Source organism: Amphiura filiformis, chromosome 11 (genome assembly GCF_039555335.1).
Source record: "Amphiura filiformis chromosome 11, Afil_fr2py, whole genome shotgun sequence".
NCBI lineage: Eukaryota > Metazoa > Echinodermata > Ophiuroidea > Amphilepidida > Amphiuridae > Amphiura > Amphiura filiformis.
The window spans coordinates 67,240,407-67,258,727 of NC_092638.1; the positions used below are offsets into that span (position 1 = coordinate 67,240,407).

The 18,321-nt window shown below is 38.5% G+C and overlaps 1 protein-coding gene across 1 annotated transcript; it reads left to right on the forward strand.

The window, feature by feature from the left end:
• The first annotated feature begins 5,513 nt into the window (after positions 1-5,513).
• Positions 5,514-5,927, forward strand: LOC140163879 (uncharacterized). The gene has a single exon (XM_072187194.1). The coding sequence runs from the start codon at positions 5,514-5,516 to the stop codon at positions 5,925-5,927; it is 414 nt and encodes a 137-aa protein (XP_072043295.1).
• The last annotated feature ends 12,394 nt before the right edge of the window (positions 5,928-18,321 follow it).

Sequence of the window (18,321 nt, forward strand, 5' to 3'; positions counted from 1 at the left end):
GTAAAACGTACATAACTAATTAACAACAATAAATTAAGCACGTTTGCAGAGTATACGATTTGTAGAATGAACTTTTGCAAAACATGAAGGTGTTAATTTTCAATAATATATGGATCTAGATAACGAAAATCGATTTTTAGGTTGCTTCGACCAACAATACCTCGTCTACCCTTAAGGCAAGCCATATGGCAGGAGCCATAAACACATTAAAATTTCACTATTTTAAAACCTTATACAAATGTTGACCGGATGGGTGAAAAAGATAGACAATTGGAAGTCAATAATTGCATTTATATTTCCATAGGTCTTGCTGTTCTTGAGGTTAGGCCAATAATATTTCATCTCACAACCAAGTTTTGATGGTTTTCTCAAAACTTCATCAAGAAAAATCATTCATGTGAGGTGAAAGTGACAGCTTTTGGATCTCTTTTATAGAACCAATGCTATTCCTCTTGTGTGTTGTGTGTCAGCTTTATTTGTGACAATATTTGTGTGTAAACACCACTAGGTCATGCTCTCTTGCGACCGCTTTAAAACAACTTACGATAACTTGTGGGAGGGGCAAAGATTTTTTGGCAGGCCGAGAGGGGCGGCAAGCAATTTTTGGCACGCTATTTGGACATTTTTCCCCGGCAATAATTTGTACACTGTATGAATATTAATGAGGACATGGCTAATTAGCATATATGACTATTTTAGAGGTTGATGTGGCTTATCGTTCAAAAAATTTCAGAAAAAAAAATTCAAAAAAAAAAAAATGTTAAAAAAAAAATCACAAGGATGTGGCTAATTAGTATAGGTGTACATCCATATCAAAATGATGCACTTGTCAGCTGCTACATGTGCCTCATTTCACATACTAGCTAGGAATAAATACCAGACTTATCTCAAGTGGAGGTCACTTCAAATCATCCCCAAGTAACATGGTTATGTAATGTTCTTTGTATTAATAAGCCATGTGACTTGCGGATGATTTGAAGTGACCTCCACTTGAAATGAGTCTGGTATTTACTTCCAGTTATTATGTGATATGAAACACAGGTAGCAGACGACAAGTGCATCCTTTTGGTATGGATGTATGAAATACTGCCATTTTGAATCATGAAGTCAAATTTTCTTGTTTTTACCTTCATTAAGGGAAATGAGTCCGTGAGCAGTGAAATGAGTAAATGAGCAGTGAAATGAGTCAATTAGCAGTGAAATGAACGAAAGAGCATGGAAATGAGTCAATTAGCATGTAAAATGAGTGAATGAGCAGGGAAATGAGCGAATGAGCAGGGAAATGAGTCAATGAGCAGTGAAATGAGTCAATTAGCAGTGAAATGAGTCAATTAGCATGTAAAATGAGTGAATGAGCATGGAAATGAGTCAATGCGCAGTAAAATGAGCATTGAAATAAGCAAATGAGCATGGAAATGAGTCAATGAGCATGTAAGATGAGTCAATGAGCAGGGACATGAGTCAATGAGCATGTAAAGTGAGCAGGGAAATGAGCGAATGAGCAGTGAAATGAGTCAATGAACATGTAAAATAAGTCGATGAGCAGTGAAGTGAGTCAACGAGCATGTAAATAAGTAAAGAATGAGTCGCATCTAAAGGAGTAAATGAGCACTGAAATGAGTCATTGAGCAGGAAAATTTCTTTTAATAAAGGTAAAAAGATTCAAAATGGTGTTTTATTCACATTCGCTTATTCATATTTATCTATACTAATATTAAGCCATGTCCTCTTGAATTTTTTTTTTTGAAATTTTGTTTTTGTTTTTGATTTTTTAGTCTAGCCGAGCGGCGGCTAGACTCCTGTTTTTGGGCGATTTCTTTCTTCTTCTTCTTCTGTCAACATTTAACCTAATTTGCTCTAGCTCCTTCATTATTTGACCGATTATGACCAAACTTGGGCACAAGCTCCACTACCCCAGCCTTTAAATTTGACATGACCCATTTGGGGTCAAACGTCACGCATGAGTAATTTTGGCTAAAAATGTGATGTTTACCAAAAATGCTTCTTCTCCTACAGATTACGTGGTACAGTAATGAGATTTATACATTGACCTTGGCTATAGCCGGGCCTATGGGGTCCTCACAGATTTGGGGTCAAAAGGTCATTAAGGGGTATTTCGGTACATAACCAAATACCTTCAAAATGCTTCTTTTCCTACAGATTCTATGGTGCGGAGATGCGACTGACACATATTCATTGACATTATCTGGTGTCTATGGGGTCCTCACAGATTTTGAGTTCAAGGTCATACAGGGGACAAAAATTGTTGATTACTGAAAATCACTTTAAAATTCAATATTTTCTGCATATTAAGTGCTGTGATCATAAGAATAATGCCAAAAGGGCTCTAGCATTATGTTCATATACGATTGTAATCAGATTTGGCTTAAACATGGAGGAGGGTCTGTTTTGGGGTCAAAAGGGTAAAATTCTAAAGTTTGTCCAATTTAAATGAAAATTAGTATATGTGATCTTGATATGATGCTAAATATTGTGGAGGTCATTTCAAGGTCACCAGAGGTCAACCAAAGGTCAAAAGGGTCAAATAGCAAAGTTTGTTCAATTTGAATGAAAATTAGTATATGTTATGTGGATATGATGCAAAACGTGTTGAAGGTCATTTCAAGGTCATCAGAGGTCATTTCAAGGTCACGGCTAGACTTCGCAGCCTTTTAAGGATGCAATATATCTAGTTTAAATTTGTTTTTAAAATTTGTTTTAAAATTTGTTTTTGAATTTTTTTGAACAATTAGCCACGCTCACCTCATTAATATTCATATATGCTAATTAGCCACGCCCCATTGATACTCATATATGCTAATTGGCCACGCATACCTCATTAATATTCATGAATATTCAAAAACGTCCCTACAGACCTGTATACTACTGTACATAAACAGATAAACTACAATTAATGAAAATATGCAATTTAGTAAAAATGAAAATATTATTTTCACACTCCTTAGACCAAATTCAATCAATAAGCTCGTATATCTAAAAAGCGCCCCGTGAATATGTGCCAAAAATCGCTTGCCCCACGCCACCCCCTAGGCTGGCAAAAACTTGTTTGCCCCCCCTCGCCAACCTCCCCCCAATTTTACCCTCCCCCAGGGCTCATAATTATTGCACAGCCCCTGTCCAGAAAAAAGTGAATAAATGTTAACAAACATATAAAATCTAAAACAACTCAGTAAGAATAATCACTATGATCATTGATCATAAAATACAAGACTGTAAAAACACTGTAAATTTTGAACATTGTGAACAATTCAAACTAAAAACGAAGGTGACTTACTCAAGTTTTAGTGACGTTTCACCACTGCACTAGTGGTTTGCGTCACTAAAACGTGAGTAAATCACCTTCGTTTTTAGTAGGAATTGTTCACAACGAACAAATTTCACAGTTGAAATCAACATTCCTAATGGACCTGTTCAAAGATATGTACAAAATAGTTAATTTCAAAGTAAAACTTTGTACAAACAAGCTATAGTATTAATAAGTACGGCTGAAATTGCACGAAAGTATACAAATTTGTTAACACATTACACATGTTGCACATCATCCTTAACAAAATTAACTTAACAAATTGATTGGTAGCGATGTTTAAATCAGATGAGATCATCAGTACTTTTAAGATGTGTATCAAGATAATTCCTTAGTTTTATATCAGGATTTTGTTTATCCATGAACAGATCATTACCATCCCTCGTGACATACCGTCTTTCTTGGCAAACATTTGAACCAGTTCATTTACAATCGTAAACATAAACTCCTCAAAAATGTTAAGAAAATTTCAAAAACGGCTGTGTATCAGAAATTTTTAAAATCTATCTCCATATCAGTGAAAACATTGTTTCATGTCAACAATGACACCTCATTTGTGACGATAACATAATTCCACGGCTGAGTATAATTTTAACTTTCTTTGAAAGACAGGTCTTAAAGAAAATGTGCCAAACTGACCACTCCCTCATTTCAAATTATAAGTTTTGGTTTCTCATTTGTTCAGAAACCAAAATCAAGGGATTAAAAAGTGGAGCAGATCTGGTCTGCAATCATAACACTATTGTACTGGGAGGACACAGTGTAGGGTATATAATGGCCTATTGTGCTGATTTAATTATTATCGGATATCTATCACCACGGGCGGTAGTTGATACTCTCTGTCGTAGGTGGCATACATTCATATCATCGTATAATTACACCCCGAGTTCTACAAGGCCTAGAAATCATGCACGTATATTGAGGGGGAAGGGGCTTTGTTTGTACGAAATGTAGTTTATTGTCCCCGGAAAGCACAACCCATACCTCTTTAACTAGGTTCCCCTCTCACCAGCTATATAACCTCCTCTCCCGCCTCCCCACACTCGATATCGACTCTCCCCCACTATTCCACTCCACTATTGAGCTCTCCTCTCCCCCTCCTTTTCCTTCCAACTTCCAATGCTCTCTACCCCTGTTTCTCATTCTCCCTCCCCTTATGCTGGTTTCATACTACCCTGCCGCTTGCCGCTGAGCGGCGTGGCGCACGCGTATTGCAGACAAACAAACACAATCAAGGCTTGTCATTGGTTGAAACGCCCTGCCGCTTGCCGCAGCGGCAAGCGGCAGGAAAGTATGCTGGAAGCTTTACACCCCCACACACTGCCCTACCATGACAAAAGAAAGTAATGACCATTTAAAAAAATGCATTTTATTGCTTATATTACACCTAGATACAAGTACCGTATCTTCCCCCGGAATGTCTCAAAAAAGTTGTAAAATCTAATGTTGAATACATGCTTCCTTAAATTTTGTACATCTGGCAACCTCTGATAATCCACAACAAAAGGAAACAATGACCAAATAATTGCCCACTGTTTTGATAATAATAGGCAAATTAGCCATCAGCCTACGCACACCCCCCCACACACACACGCCCCTCTTTTCCCTCTCTCCTCTCTCTCTCTCTCTCTCTCTTCTCCCTCGCCCTTTAACTCTTCTCATTTCTCATTAATAAACAAATTGAATAAAAGTCAATTTAAACCAGCTTCCTATCATATTGATCTTCCGTCATGCGATATGCACATTAGGCAGGATAATAGGAAACCACGTGACCAAAACTAAAACTCAATATTTGAAATGACCGAATGTCTGCGCTCATCTCTCATTGATTTGAATGAATGAATGAATGAGTGGGTTAATGCATGAATAAAAGAATGAATGAAAAGTTGTACAGGTGGATCGAAATGGACCAAAGCAATTCAATTTCTCTTGCTGGTCACCTCTTCATGGTGGTCATTTGCAAGAAAGTTCTACTCTGAACAAATTCATCAGGATCGTTCATAAATCACTGGTTAGCAAATGTTCTCAGTACAGATCCAAATAAGTAAACTTATGTACTCACTAGAAATATTTGAAAAAAAGGACTCTCCTCAGCGTCGACGACTTGATGGAGTTAATTGAATTAATTCTCACCACCACTTATTTCACATCAAAAGGTAAAATTGTCCAGCAAAAGAAAGGTAATGCAATGGGCAGTCCTCTAAGTCCCATAGCGGCCAATCTATTCATGGAATGGTTCGAGAATGAAGCCATAACCACAGCTTCCGACAACTGCAAACCCAGAGTCTGGAAGAGATATGTAGAGGTGATCAAGAAAGGAAAAGCGGAGAATCTGACTACACATTTGAACCAAGTTGATCCTACAAATAAAATAAAATTTACGTATGAAGAAGAATCGGACAATAGTATCCCTTTCTTAGACACCTTAATTACCAAGAAAGATGGCGGGTCCTTCAAATTGTGCATTTATAGACAACCAACGCACACGGACCAGTACTTGCAATTCCAATCGCCCCATCCGTTACACCATAAATTAGGTATCGTGAGGACCCTCATTGATAGGAAAGATGCAATAATTGTTTCTGAAGAAACTGATCGCTAGAAAGAAAAGAGCCATATAGAGCAGGTACTTAGTCAATGTGGTTACCCTCAGTGGTCAATCAAGAAAGTTGTCGGGGAAAAAGATCTCCCAAAGCCAAAGAAAACCAAAAACGTTAAGAGTCCCACGTTACATCGCATGGTAAAAATTGTAAAGAAACTGAACAAAAAGGTGTTGTTCAACGATGTATTTAATATAAAATAATTCACTGACGTTTCGTACAAAAGTACTTTATCAAAGTGATGAAATAGAGAATGTCTGCGAGCGCGGAAAACAAATATGAGAAACGCGATGTTAAAAGGTGCGTACTAGAAATGGCGCAACACGCAAATTAAAGCAGCTCGAGCATACGCGATCGCAGACAAACTCTAGATATTAAATGAAATGCAAAGAAAGAGGAAGAGAGAGAGATGAAAATGAAGGAAGAAAGTAAAGAATGAAAAAGAAAGAGAAAAGAAAGAAAGAAAGGAGGAAAGAAAGGAAGGAAAAAGAGAAGAAAGAAATAAAGAAAGAAAAAAGAAAAGGAAAGAATGAAAGTAGGCCAATGAAAGAAAGAAAATAAGATAAGAAAGAAAGAAAGAAAAAGAAAGAAAGAAAGAAAGGGAGGAAAAGGAAAAGAGAAGAAAGAAATAAAGAAAGGAAAAAGAACTAAAAAGGAAAGGAAATAAAGAAAGTAGGCCTTTGAAAGAAAGAAAGAAAAACGAAAGAAAGGATGAAAGAAAGAAAGAAGAAAAGGAAGAAGGAGAGAAAGAAAGAAGAAAGGAAAGAAAGAAAATGAGAAAACTAAACTTTCTTTATTTCCTTTCCTTTTTAGTTCTTTTCCTTTCTTTATTTCTTTCTTCTCTTTTCCTTTTCCTCCTTTCTTTCTTTCTTTCTTTTTCTTTCTTTCTTTCTTTCTTTCTTTCTTATCTTATTTTCTTTCTTTCATAGGCCTACTTTCATTCTTTCCTTTCTTTATTTCTTTCTTCTCTTTTTTTTTCTTTTCTTTCCTCCTTTCTTTCTTTTCTCTTTCTTTTTCATTCTTTACTTTCTTCCTTCATTTTCATCTCTCTCTCTTCCTCTTTCTTTGCATTTCATTTAATATCTAGAGTTTGTCTGCGATCGCGTATGCTCGCGCTGCTTTAATTTGCGTGTTGCGCCATTTCTAGTACGCACCTTTTAACATCGCGTTTCTCATATTTGTTTTCCGCGCTCGCAGACATTCTCTATTTCATCACTTTGATAAAGTACTTTTGTACGAAACGTCAGTGAATTATTTTATATTAAATACATCGTTGAACAACACCTTTTTGTTCAGTTTCTTTACAAAGAAAACCAAACCTAGCGACAGTAAAGACAAAAGTAAAGGCCTCGTTGTGCTTCCATATGTAGAAGGCCTATCTGAACGGCTCTTGTACACCCAAAAGGACAAGCGAGAGCCGCTCCAGGCAGCCGAGGCGGTTTATGAAATTTCGTGTAAGAGCTGCCCAAAAACATATATAGGGGAAACAGGTCGCCTTTTGTCTACCAGGGCCTATCTGAACGGGTATCAAGAATTTTCAAAAAAACATTGTTTCGCAACATCGTTAAAACCACATTCCACCATCCGCAAGGCTCTTGTACACCCTAAGGACAAGCGAGAGCCGCTCCAGACAGCCGAGGCGGTTTATGAAATTTCGTGTAAGAGCTGCCCAAAACATATATAGGGGAAACAGGTCGCCTTTTGTCTACCAGGCTAAAAGAACATAAGTCGGAAGCAGATAAAGCTAGTGAGAAAACTTTCACCAGAGCACAGAGGAAAGCGTCAACCACAGAAACTTACAAATCAGCCATAGCTGAACACACAGCAACAAATAATCACGGGATTGGGTGGGAGGAGGCCAAAGTCATCGACCAAGAGGCTAACAAAACAACCCGTTGGCTCAAAGAGGCCATCTGGATTAGAAGCAGAGGCAACACCACCATGAACAAGGACGAGGGTGCGTACAGAATTGATCGAATCTACGATCAGATCATCAATCGGCAAGCAACCCATGTGACGTCATCAAGATCAGTCACAAAGATTGCCGATAACAACTAGAAACACCACCACTCACCAAACCAGAGTGAACAAGATTCCTGATAGGAATCGAAATATTTCTAGTGAGTACCTAAGTTTACTTATTTGGATCTGTACTGAGAACATTTGCTAACCAAGAAAGTTCTAATCAACCATGGTTCGATTATCAGATCTGGATAAGGCTCGAACTATTGGTCAGAATCAAGTTGCGGCAACTTTTGGAGTTTCCCGCAGCATGATCTCCAAGCTAAAAGCCAAGTTACGGCAGACCGGAAATATCAAAGACAGACCCAGAAGTGGCCGCCCAAGAAAATCAACGGCTGCAGAAGACCGGTTCATAAGGCTGGCAGTACCTCGAAACCGTAGACTATAAGTACCAAAGCTTGGTAAGCAAGGCACGCAACCAGACTATTCGCAATAGGTTTCATGAATCTGATCTCCGAGCTCGCAAGCCTGCCAGGAATCCTAAAATGACTCCACCTCATCGTCTTGTCCGTCTTCGCTGGTGCTGTCAACACCGCGGTTGGAACTTTGAGGAAGCTGGATGGCCGAGTGAGAGTGTGGAGAAGACGTGGCGAACGTTTTACATATTGCTGCATTGACTAAGTAACAGCCTATGGTGGTGGAAGCGTGATGATATGGGCGGGAATATCGATGACAGGAAAGACCAGACTGGTAGTAGTCAACGGAAATCCCAATGCAATAAAGTATCGAGATGACATCCTTCAGCCAGTCGCAGTCCCATTTCTGCCAAACCTTAGACCGAACGCTGTTCTACAAGATGATAACGCTCGACCACACAGGGAAAGAGTTGTAAATGACTTCCTGCAAGAAGAAGGAATTCAAAGAATGGAGAGGCCAGCCAATAACCCCGACTTATCCTATAGAACATCTCTGGGACCCCAACTTAATTGGTCGGGCTGTGCGCACCAGAGTGACAGATCAAACCACCTTGGCTGGTTTAAGACAGATCTTACTTGAAGAGTGGAATGCCATCCCTCAGGAGCGTGTGGCCAGGTTTAATAAGAAGCGTGAGAAGAAGATGTCATGCTGTTGTGAACACGTATGGGCTCTCTACTCGTTACTGGTTTTAGGTAAGTGGCAATTGTTTAAATGAAACAGTGTGATATTCCTTACTCATGTTTACTGATACAAATGGCGCAGACAATGGCAGATTTGGCACATTTTTTGAGACCTTAATGTCTTTCCAGTTACTCAACCATGGAATAAGTTACGGTCACAAATTTGGTGTCATTTTTAACAGAAAAGAAGCATGTTTGTATTAATATGAAATAATATGGAAATAGATTTCAAATATTTCTGATATATAGCCGTTTTGGAAAGTTTCCAAACTTTTCTGAGGAATTTAGTAACTGCCTCAATGATGTACAATTTATCATCAAGGTTTTTCCAGTTTAGATCATTTATTAAAGCCTGTGTACTTGACCCATAACGATTTGGATCAGTTATTATTTTTGCTGCACTGAAGCTGAAGCTTATTGTTGAGAATTTTATTACATCTCCCAAACAACATTGCAATAATCAAAATGAGGAGCAAGTTATTATAGTCATGTAGAGCATTGATTGAGTTATTTGAGTGTGTGTAGGGATTACATACAGGCTGTATCAAAATGATTGGTACCCATTAGTTTTCATTGATAATGGATGAGTCTGACACATCAAGATTCAACATAAGATCCAAATACTTTGTACATTAATTGTACAACAAGTCATAAACTATACTTTCTGACCATATCAAGAGTATCCAATGTTGCATTAGGAAGATCCAGTCTTTTCAATAAACATCATAATTGATGGGTACCAATAATTTTATGCGGGTTTGCTTAAATAGTTTAGTTCTGTTAATACCTTTTTCCTTACATGTTCAACATGGTTGCTCCAGGGTAGTTTTTCATCTAGCCTACGTACTACAACACCTAAGTGTTTACAATGATTAGCTCTTTTGATACGAGTACCCTTGATATCAATATTAAGTTCTTGATCAGATACGCATGCAAGTTTTTGACGAGTTCCAATGAGCATAAAATTGGGTTTTATCTACATCAAGACTTGATTTATTCTTGGATAACCAATTATCAACATTTCCTAGTACCATTAGTTGTACTAACAAAGACATTTACACTAGACGAATATTGCTGTATTCAGCTTACATATTGACCTTACCACAAAAGGCATAGTTAAGAAGATCATTAATATACAAAATAACTGAAACTATGGCCCTAAGATAGACCCTTGCGGGATACCGCATATACATTTTACTCGTCAGATCTCACACTATTGGTGGTAGTAACATGGTTTCTGTCATTTTAATACCTCTTAAACCAATTAATTAATAGCGTGATTGACTGTATCAAATGTTTTATGTAAACCCAACAATACCATACCAATATGTGATGCGATCAAGCAAAATCAGTCGCAACTCGGAAATATTTAAGTTTCAGATTATTATAAGATAGTAAAAACATTTACAAAGCTGCATTTGGCAGAAAACCCCATTGCAATTGAACAACCAGTTCCAAAGATATGAGCAATTAAAGAGTTTCCAAAATAAAAGAAATCAAAAGGAAATATTTCCTTCGTTTGGCTATATCACTAAGTCAATATTTCTGAGTTTTCCGAGACTGATTTTGCTTGATCGCATCACATAATCATTCACCTTTGTCAATATCATTCAGCCATTCTTCAGTAATATCCAACAGAGCAGGTGATGTTGAGAACTTTGGCCTAAACCCTGATTGGCTATCATGTGACATGGACTGTGAATCAAGGAAGGGATTCAATTGATCGAATACGGTCGCTTAATTATTTTAGACAAAATAGAAATAGGCAGTAATTGAATACATGAATACAAAACCCGCCCAAGTCCATACTTTGACCAAATTGAGTCAATCATGGGAAATTGTTGCATATAGATAGGGCTATTATCATAATAATTTCGTTATGAACACGGCAGAGTGCCGAATACGCAAAATTGCTGTGTTGAGTAAACGGCGTTTGAAAATCTTGGTACCATTCCATTGGTCCTTCTAAAAATTTTGAACATTCGTGAGCACTCACTTGAAATGTATATTATAGAAGTGAATGTACACGAATTATTGGCAATACTTGCATGTTCTGAAATAATCGATATATCTCTCAAAACGCGTTTTAACAACTATTCGGCTTTATGCTGTATCCAAAATGTCTCTACCACTGCGCAGAGAGAGGGCGAATACGCATTCAACAACGTGTAAACCATAGCACGCATTTCTTGATTTGGGGCTTTTGTGTAGAAATTACTGGTTGTCCTAAGGGTATGTAGACTTAACTTGCTATTAAGTTATAAATAGCCATCCCTGTAATATTTAGCAAATACTCGAGGATTTTAAAGCAAAAATAACAATATTGGCCTATATTTTGTGTATGATTTACAAATTTAACGGGCACGCACTCACATTATTAAACCACAGCAATATCATGTGGGGAATGTTTGTACTTATTTTTGTATCACTGGATAGAAGATACCTACAGCTATATGTTGGTACCAAATATATTAGTATAGGACATGTGATATAGAAAATTCGGGATTTGCCGCTATACAACACTATAAATCAACATGATTTGTACAGATAAGTATACGATTCGTCTCTCTGCCGAATTCATTTATCGCACTTAGGCGCGATTCGTCCAAATCAAAATTTCAATGACTACGTCGGTGAGTAAGATTTACCATTAATTTTTGGTGGAAATAAAAGATAACATGAAACATAATCATAAGCACACAAAAACTCAATTTGCTCAAAATTCTCGATTCGTCACTCTGCCGAATTCATAACGAATTATGTATAAAAGTTGATCCCAAATTCACCCTCTTCGTGTCTATTGAGCATGTGAAATCCAGCATGTATGTATATACCCGGCATGTATGATACACATTTGTTTTCTAGTTTTCTCAAATTCACCATCTTTAAAAAATTGGACATATTCTGGCTTCCTTCCATTGATTTGGATATAAACCTGTAATAAGAGAGAGGTACATTAAAGGTGCAACAATCACATTGGCACACAATTTCTACAACTTTGATGTGATTTAATCAACATCTGTTGCCTTCTTATTAAATTTTCAAATTTTAGAATTTAAAAATTCTACATCGACACATTTGAAGTAAAAGTTAACTTTACATTCTTGAGCCTCCGAATAATTGGCATTCACATTAACACACGGGATTTTATCAGCTATGTTATAATACAGGGTGTCCCAAAAAAAAGAGGCCCCTCATTGCGCCCTCTTTTTCTCCTATTTCTGAAAAGTTGATTAAATATATTTTGGTATTTAAAGAAACCTTTAATCGTTAGCTTTAATAAACCAAAACAATTATTTCAATCGGCTCACAACTTTTGAAGATATGCCCTTTTGAATAAAAGTGCCCGTTTTTCACTCTGTCCACGGATAGCAAACATAGTGAATGGGATGGCTCATGCTGTGGAGTGGCCTGCACGATCACCAGACCTCACACCACTTGATTTTTTCCTTTGTGGCAAAATCCAAGATCTTCGCAAACGTATTACTGAATGCATTCGCAAGTATCCGGCGCACAAAGATGGTACGCAACACATGATGCAATGAGGACCAGGGCTGAAACCTGTAGAGAGCAGAGCAGCACAGTAAACTCACTTGAGAAGAACCAAAGACAAACCAAACAGCCTGTTAGGGCTACCTTTTATCCTAAAAAGAGAAATGACGTATATTGTAAATAAAAAAAGAAAACAAGAAACAACAAAGTAAGAAAGTAAGAAACATAATAAAACAAAAAGGCATAAATAACCAAGAAAAAATAAGTAATCGCAAGTAAAGCAAAAAAAGTCCCATTCGGTATCCATTTTACCTACAAATTAATGACACTATTAACAAAATCCATTGCCCATGAACCCACCGGTAAAGCCCATTCCATAAATAAAGTTATTTCATAAAGTTATCATTGAGGAATGTTTGATATTCATGCACGGTATGTGTACTCCTTTCAATCTGTGAAGAAGCCAAACCTTCTCTGTGGACAGAGTGAAAAATGGGTACATTTCTTTAAAAGAACATATCTTCAAAAGTTGTGACCCGATTGATATAATTGTTTTGGTTTATTAAAGCTAACAACTTAAGGTTTCTTTACATACCAAAATATATTTGATCAACGTTTCAGAAATAGGAAAAAAAGAGGGCGCAATGAGGGGCCTCTTTTTTTGGGGACACCCTGTATGTCTAATATTGCTCTACACCTTCTTTGAGTCTTTTGATGTTAACGCACCCGTTTTTACTTTTTCTAAAACTTTAAACTCACTTTCAGCACAGGATCAACTAACTTTGAATTTTCGATGTGTGACACACATTTAATCAGAAGAAGTCAGTCCTATGATGCTGTGATGGATTTGCCCTTTTGGTGACCATTGGCGACTTTTGGTCGAATGAGGGTGTTATATCAGGTGGGCAAGTCAATTCAAACCTTATACAAAGCCCTCGTTCGACCAAAAGTCGCCAATTGTCAACAAAAGGGCAAATCCATCACAGGATTTCATCTGATGAAAATGTGTGTCACACATCGAAAACTCAAGATTAGTTGAACTTGTGCTGAAAGGCAGTTTAAAGTTTTAGAAAAAGGTTAATGGTATTATATGAAAAAAAGTCTAAAAAAACATCAGAAATTGCTTATCACCAGCACGTATGCACTTACATTCGACCATTAACCTTGTTTCTTAAATTGCGAAAATCCTTCCATATATGAAGAGAATTCGTCGCACTTGTACGTTTTTTGAGCGTATCGCGCTTGAGCATTTCTATGAGAATATCCTTCGTCAGCCAGCGGGAGGACTTTTGGATGACGCACCCGTTTCCTCTTTAGTGAAGAATGGCTATTTACAATATTGAGAAACATGACTTCAAATTCAGACACACCATCGTTAATATGTTGGTGATTTGTGACTTCCGACACTGGTATTTCTCATATCTGATCTGAACAATTTTTTATTAAACTATTTACAAATTCTGTTAACAGTTTCGTCCATTTCGATCCATTCTTGTTTAAATGTATATTATCTGCCAATATAGACGTGTCTACAGTGCCATTTGGTAAAGTGATCCCCTGGAGTCAGATCAATGGATCCACAGTCTAGCCGGTTGGAGAGTGCCGTGAGGTTTTCATTCAGTATAAACTGCTGAGATATGAACTTAAGTAGTCGGAGCCTTCACCATTGCAGATGTTATGATCGCTTCCATTCATGTAGTGATGGAATCAGTATCGAAACCATTTCAGACGTGATTGGTGCCAACATGCACGATAATGTCCCCGTACAATCAATCAATCAATCAATCAATCAATCAATCAATCAATCAATCAATCAATCAATCAGTTGCATTTATGTCCAGCCCCAAAGTCCTTACATAAAAATGACAAAATGTTCAACGGCGCTCACAGCTCAAAAACTACAGCTGATAAGGATCCTGGAGCTTCTTGAATTGTTCAAAAGTACAATTTTTTATTTGACCTGGGAGTCTATTCAGCAATCTGGGAGTATAATGCAGCAAAAGCTCGATCACGAAAAGAAACACGCTGCGCTGAGTTGTGGGCTCAACAAGAGAGGTGCCATCTGAGCATGATGATCTAAGCTGCCTTTGAGTAACTCGAATTTGAAGCATATCAATGATGTCAGATGGAGTTTGTTTGTGAAGTGCTGTATAAACAAGTGTCAGAATTTTGTAATCAATGCGTTGTGTGATAGGACGCCAGTGGAGTTCATTTTTGAGTTCTGAAGTTATGGAATCAAACTTGCGTTCTTGAAAATGAGTCTAACTTGTTGATGTGCGCTGGACATTTTGAAGCTTGTTCTGCAGGTTATTGTTTATTCCGACTAACAGGCTATAGAATTAGTCAAGGCGGGATGTCACCAATGAATGAATAGCCATTTTAGTGGCATCTTCAGTGAAAACATTTGGCGCACGTCCAATGTTCACAAGATGAAAGTTGACAGTTTTTACCACACTAGGTACTTGAGTCGACATTGTCATACCAGTGTCAAAAATGACACCCAGATTTTTGATTTAATGGTGACATCAACACCAGCAACATTCACACTGGAAAGATTAATCTTGGCAAGTTGTGCTCGAAATCCAAGTATCAACACATCCGTCTTCTCCTTATTCAACAATCAACTTGAGACAATAATTGGCTACCATGACATGAACGTTTGCGATAGAAGCTGCAATTCTACAAACAGCATGAATAACGCCACTGGGTGGTGTAGCTGGGCAGATGGAAGCATAAATGAGAGTGTCATCTGCGTACATTTAGAGTTCCATACCATACTTTCGAGTGGTGTTACCTGTCGTTGCGTTAGGCTTGACCTTCACATCGGCATTTCGGAAGTTATTGCTCTTAATTTCACTGAACATCGGGTCACCATAATGAAAGACTTCAGAGGTTCTCTTGCTTGTACTTTCTGAAAACTCTTGATAAACCTTTTGCGATATCAACTCTATTACGTGTGTCTTCATTTCAGCTTGCTTACTTGCTTAATTCGAATAGTGTCCTCGAACTGTGATGGCTTTCCACAATTTTCTGTTCTCCATTGCAGTCCTGACGTCTGCTGTCTCCAGTCTAGTGTCATCTTTCAGAATGTGTATTTAGGTCAGGATGAGTCTTCCAAGTTTCCGCCTCTCGCGCTTCGTTACCATTTTTTATGCGGGCTACTCACTTCAGGAACAATGGCCAGCAAACAGGATTCTTCTTTACCTGATCTCGTGGCATGTGTTTGGAAGATCTCCATGTAGGTCTGCATTTGTTATATGCTCCTTCCAATGCACATTCAGAACAGTTCTTAGCATGCGGGTTTAGCAGCCATCCAGCTCTTTCGTAAGTTTAGGTGTGATTGTCCTAGCTTCACATCCATAAACCAGCACTGACTCCACGGTTACAGCAAAGATTCGAAGTTGGAACAGCTTGGTAAGAGTTGACATGCTGCAAGCCATCCATGCCGCTGATTTACATCCTTTTTCTGTGCTTTTTATGTTAGGCTGGTCACATGATCCTGGTCATATATAGGGAAGTATAGCTTGGGCATTTATTCAACTTCAGGTAGGTCGAGTGGTGGCATTATACGGACGATTCCCAGTTTCCAAAGTGTCTGTTGTTGCGTGCAAGCCATATAGTGTATGTTGCTCTTAATGCTGTTCTCGCCACAGTATCCAGTGCCTTTTTGGTTTCTTTGTTTGTTAGGACAAAGAACTTGAAGCAGGTTCGAAGTGGGTTGTTTGTGAATCCTCTTGATCCCACCTCTACTGGGAAGTATTTCAGTTCCCATCCTGCTGCTTGTCCTTCCTGGATTAGATCTTCATACTTAATTTTCTTTCTTAGGTTGGCCTGTGCTAAGTTCTCCTCAGCAGGTACTGTGAGTTCAATTATATGATGCCTTGCTTGTCTGATGGTGAGTAGACAGTTATGTCTGGCCTTTTCTATGTTGTCAATATCTCTGGAGGGAACATAGCTGGGCGATTGTCTTCATCCCACACTACTTGCCAGTCCTCACAGCTTTGGATGATGTTGTCTTTCTGGGTTCTGTGCCATGCTACATTTCTGTACTTAGTTCCGGTCTCAGTTCTGAATGAAATGCCGGTGACTTTCTGTTGATCTCCGTCGCCTACTGTCCCACATCTAGCTTTTAAAACAGCAGGAACTAGTTGGTGGACTGTCTCTCGGAGTACCATGTCATGTCTCCAGTTGTAACGGCCTGTTCTAAGAGAGTACCGGCAGCAGTTGAATATATGCAGCATTGTGCAGCAGTTGTAGCCACAAAGAATACACTGACCTAGTGGGTGTTTGTTCCAAGTCTTCAAGTTGGCAGGTGAGGGTAGTGTGTCTTGGATTGAGTTGAGGTAAAATTTCAGCATCACAGGTGACCAGGAGTAGAGGAGACCATTCCATCTTGTGTCCATGTACATGGCTGTTTCCCATCCGAGGAAGCTACCTTGTTTTGCCATTCCATATAAGGAGGAAAGTAGGTGCTCTTCTGAGACATCTTTGGTAATGGATGATAGCGTGCCCCTATGCTCTTGCTTAGACATCTGCTCTTGGCGCTTCATAATACCCATGACTCATTCGGTATTTTAATCTCCATTGACCATGTCTTGACCATATCTTCTTCATATAGAAAATTCACATTCGCCAAGTCTGCCGAAGGTAAACAACATTTACAATTTGACTTCATTATGACCTCTTTTGACCGCGACGACTTTACCTTTGACACGTTTCATGCACAATGTCAAATGGTTAGAGTGAGTCATCTTTAACATGTTCCATCCCAAGTGGACCATCTTTACACCAAGAGTACAGATGCAAAAGCCGGAAGGCCTGAAGCGAGCACCCCTTACACTTGAACGTAGATTAGGGCCTACCATAAACCGTTCCTTTTTAATCTGGTGTTTATAAAGGAACGGTTTATAGTAATCTACGTTCATCACTTATCTAATCGCGCGAGGCACTACACGAGATTATAAAGGAACGTTTTATACGGGGTTTATAGTAATCTACGTTCATCACTCGGCGAATCGCGTGAGGAACTACACGGGATAATAATCTACGTTCATCACTCTGCGAATCGCGTGAGGCACTACACGCTATTGTAAAGGAACAGTTCATAGTAATCTACGTTCATCACAAGGCGAATCGCGTAAGGTACTACTCGGGATTGTAAAGGAACGGTTCATAGTAATCTACGTTCATCACTAGCCGAATCGCGTGAGGTACTACACGGGATTGTAAAGGAACGGTTCATAGTAATCTATGTTCATCACTAGGCGAATCGCGTGAGGCACTCCACGGGATTATAAAGGAACAGTTTATAATATTTTGCTATTAGTCAGTATACGAAAGTCCCTAGACATATTATTTATACCGTGTACTAAAAGAAGTAAATTTCAATGCTTAGTGAAACACAAGGTGTTTGTGAAACCCTGACTCGAGCAAATAAACCAGAGAAGTAGATGTTTAGTTTCAGATGGATTCTGTTAGAATTAACAAATAAATAAGACAACACGATGAATGTATATGTGAATCGTTCTGCCGCCGTTGCTCTTGCTACTGTTACCGTTATAGATTCTTATGCTGCCCTTGTTGCTGTTCACATGTGAATTCTTCTATTACTGTCACCGACGTGGCTCTTTCTGCTGCCTGCTGCTTTTGTTTGGCTGGCTCTTTCTACTGTCTTAGTTCTGTCTTGTGTTGCCCATCTGGATCCTTTTGTTGCCCTGGTGTCTGCTGCAGACGTGGCTCCGAATGTCGCTGCCCTTCCTGTTGCTCCTAGCATTCTATATAGTTT

What these genes read in the sequence shown, in the direction of transcription:
- LOC140163879 (XM_072187194.1), top strand. Translation starts at nt 5,514, where the DNA reads ATGGGCAGTCCTCTAAGTCCCATAGCGGCCAATCTATTCATGGAATGG.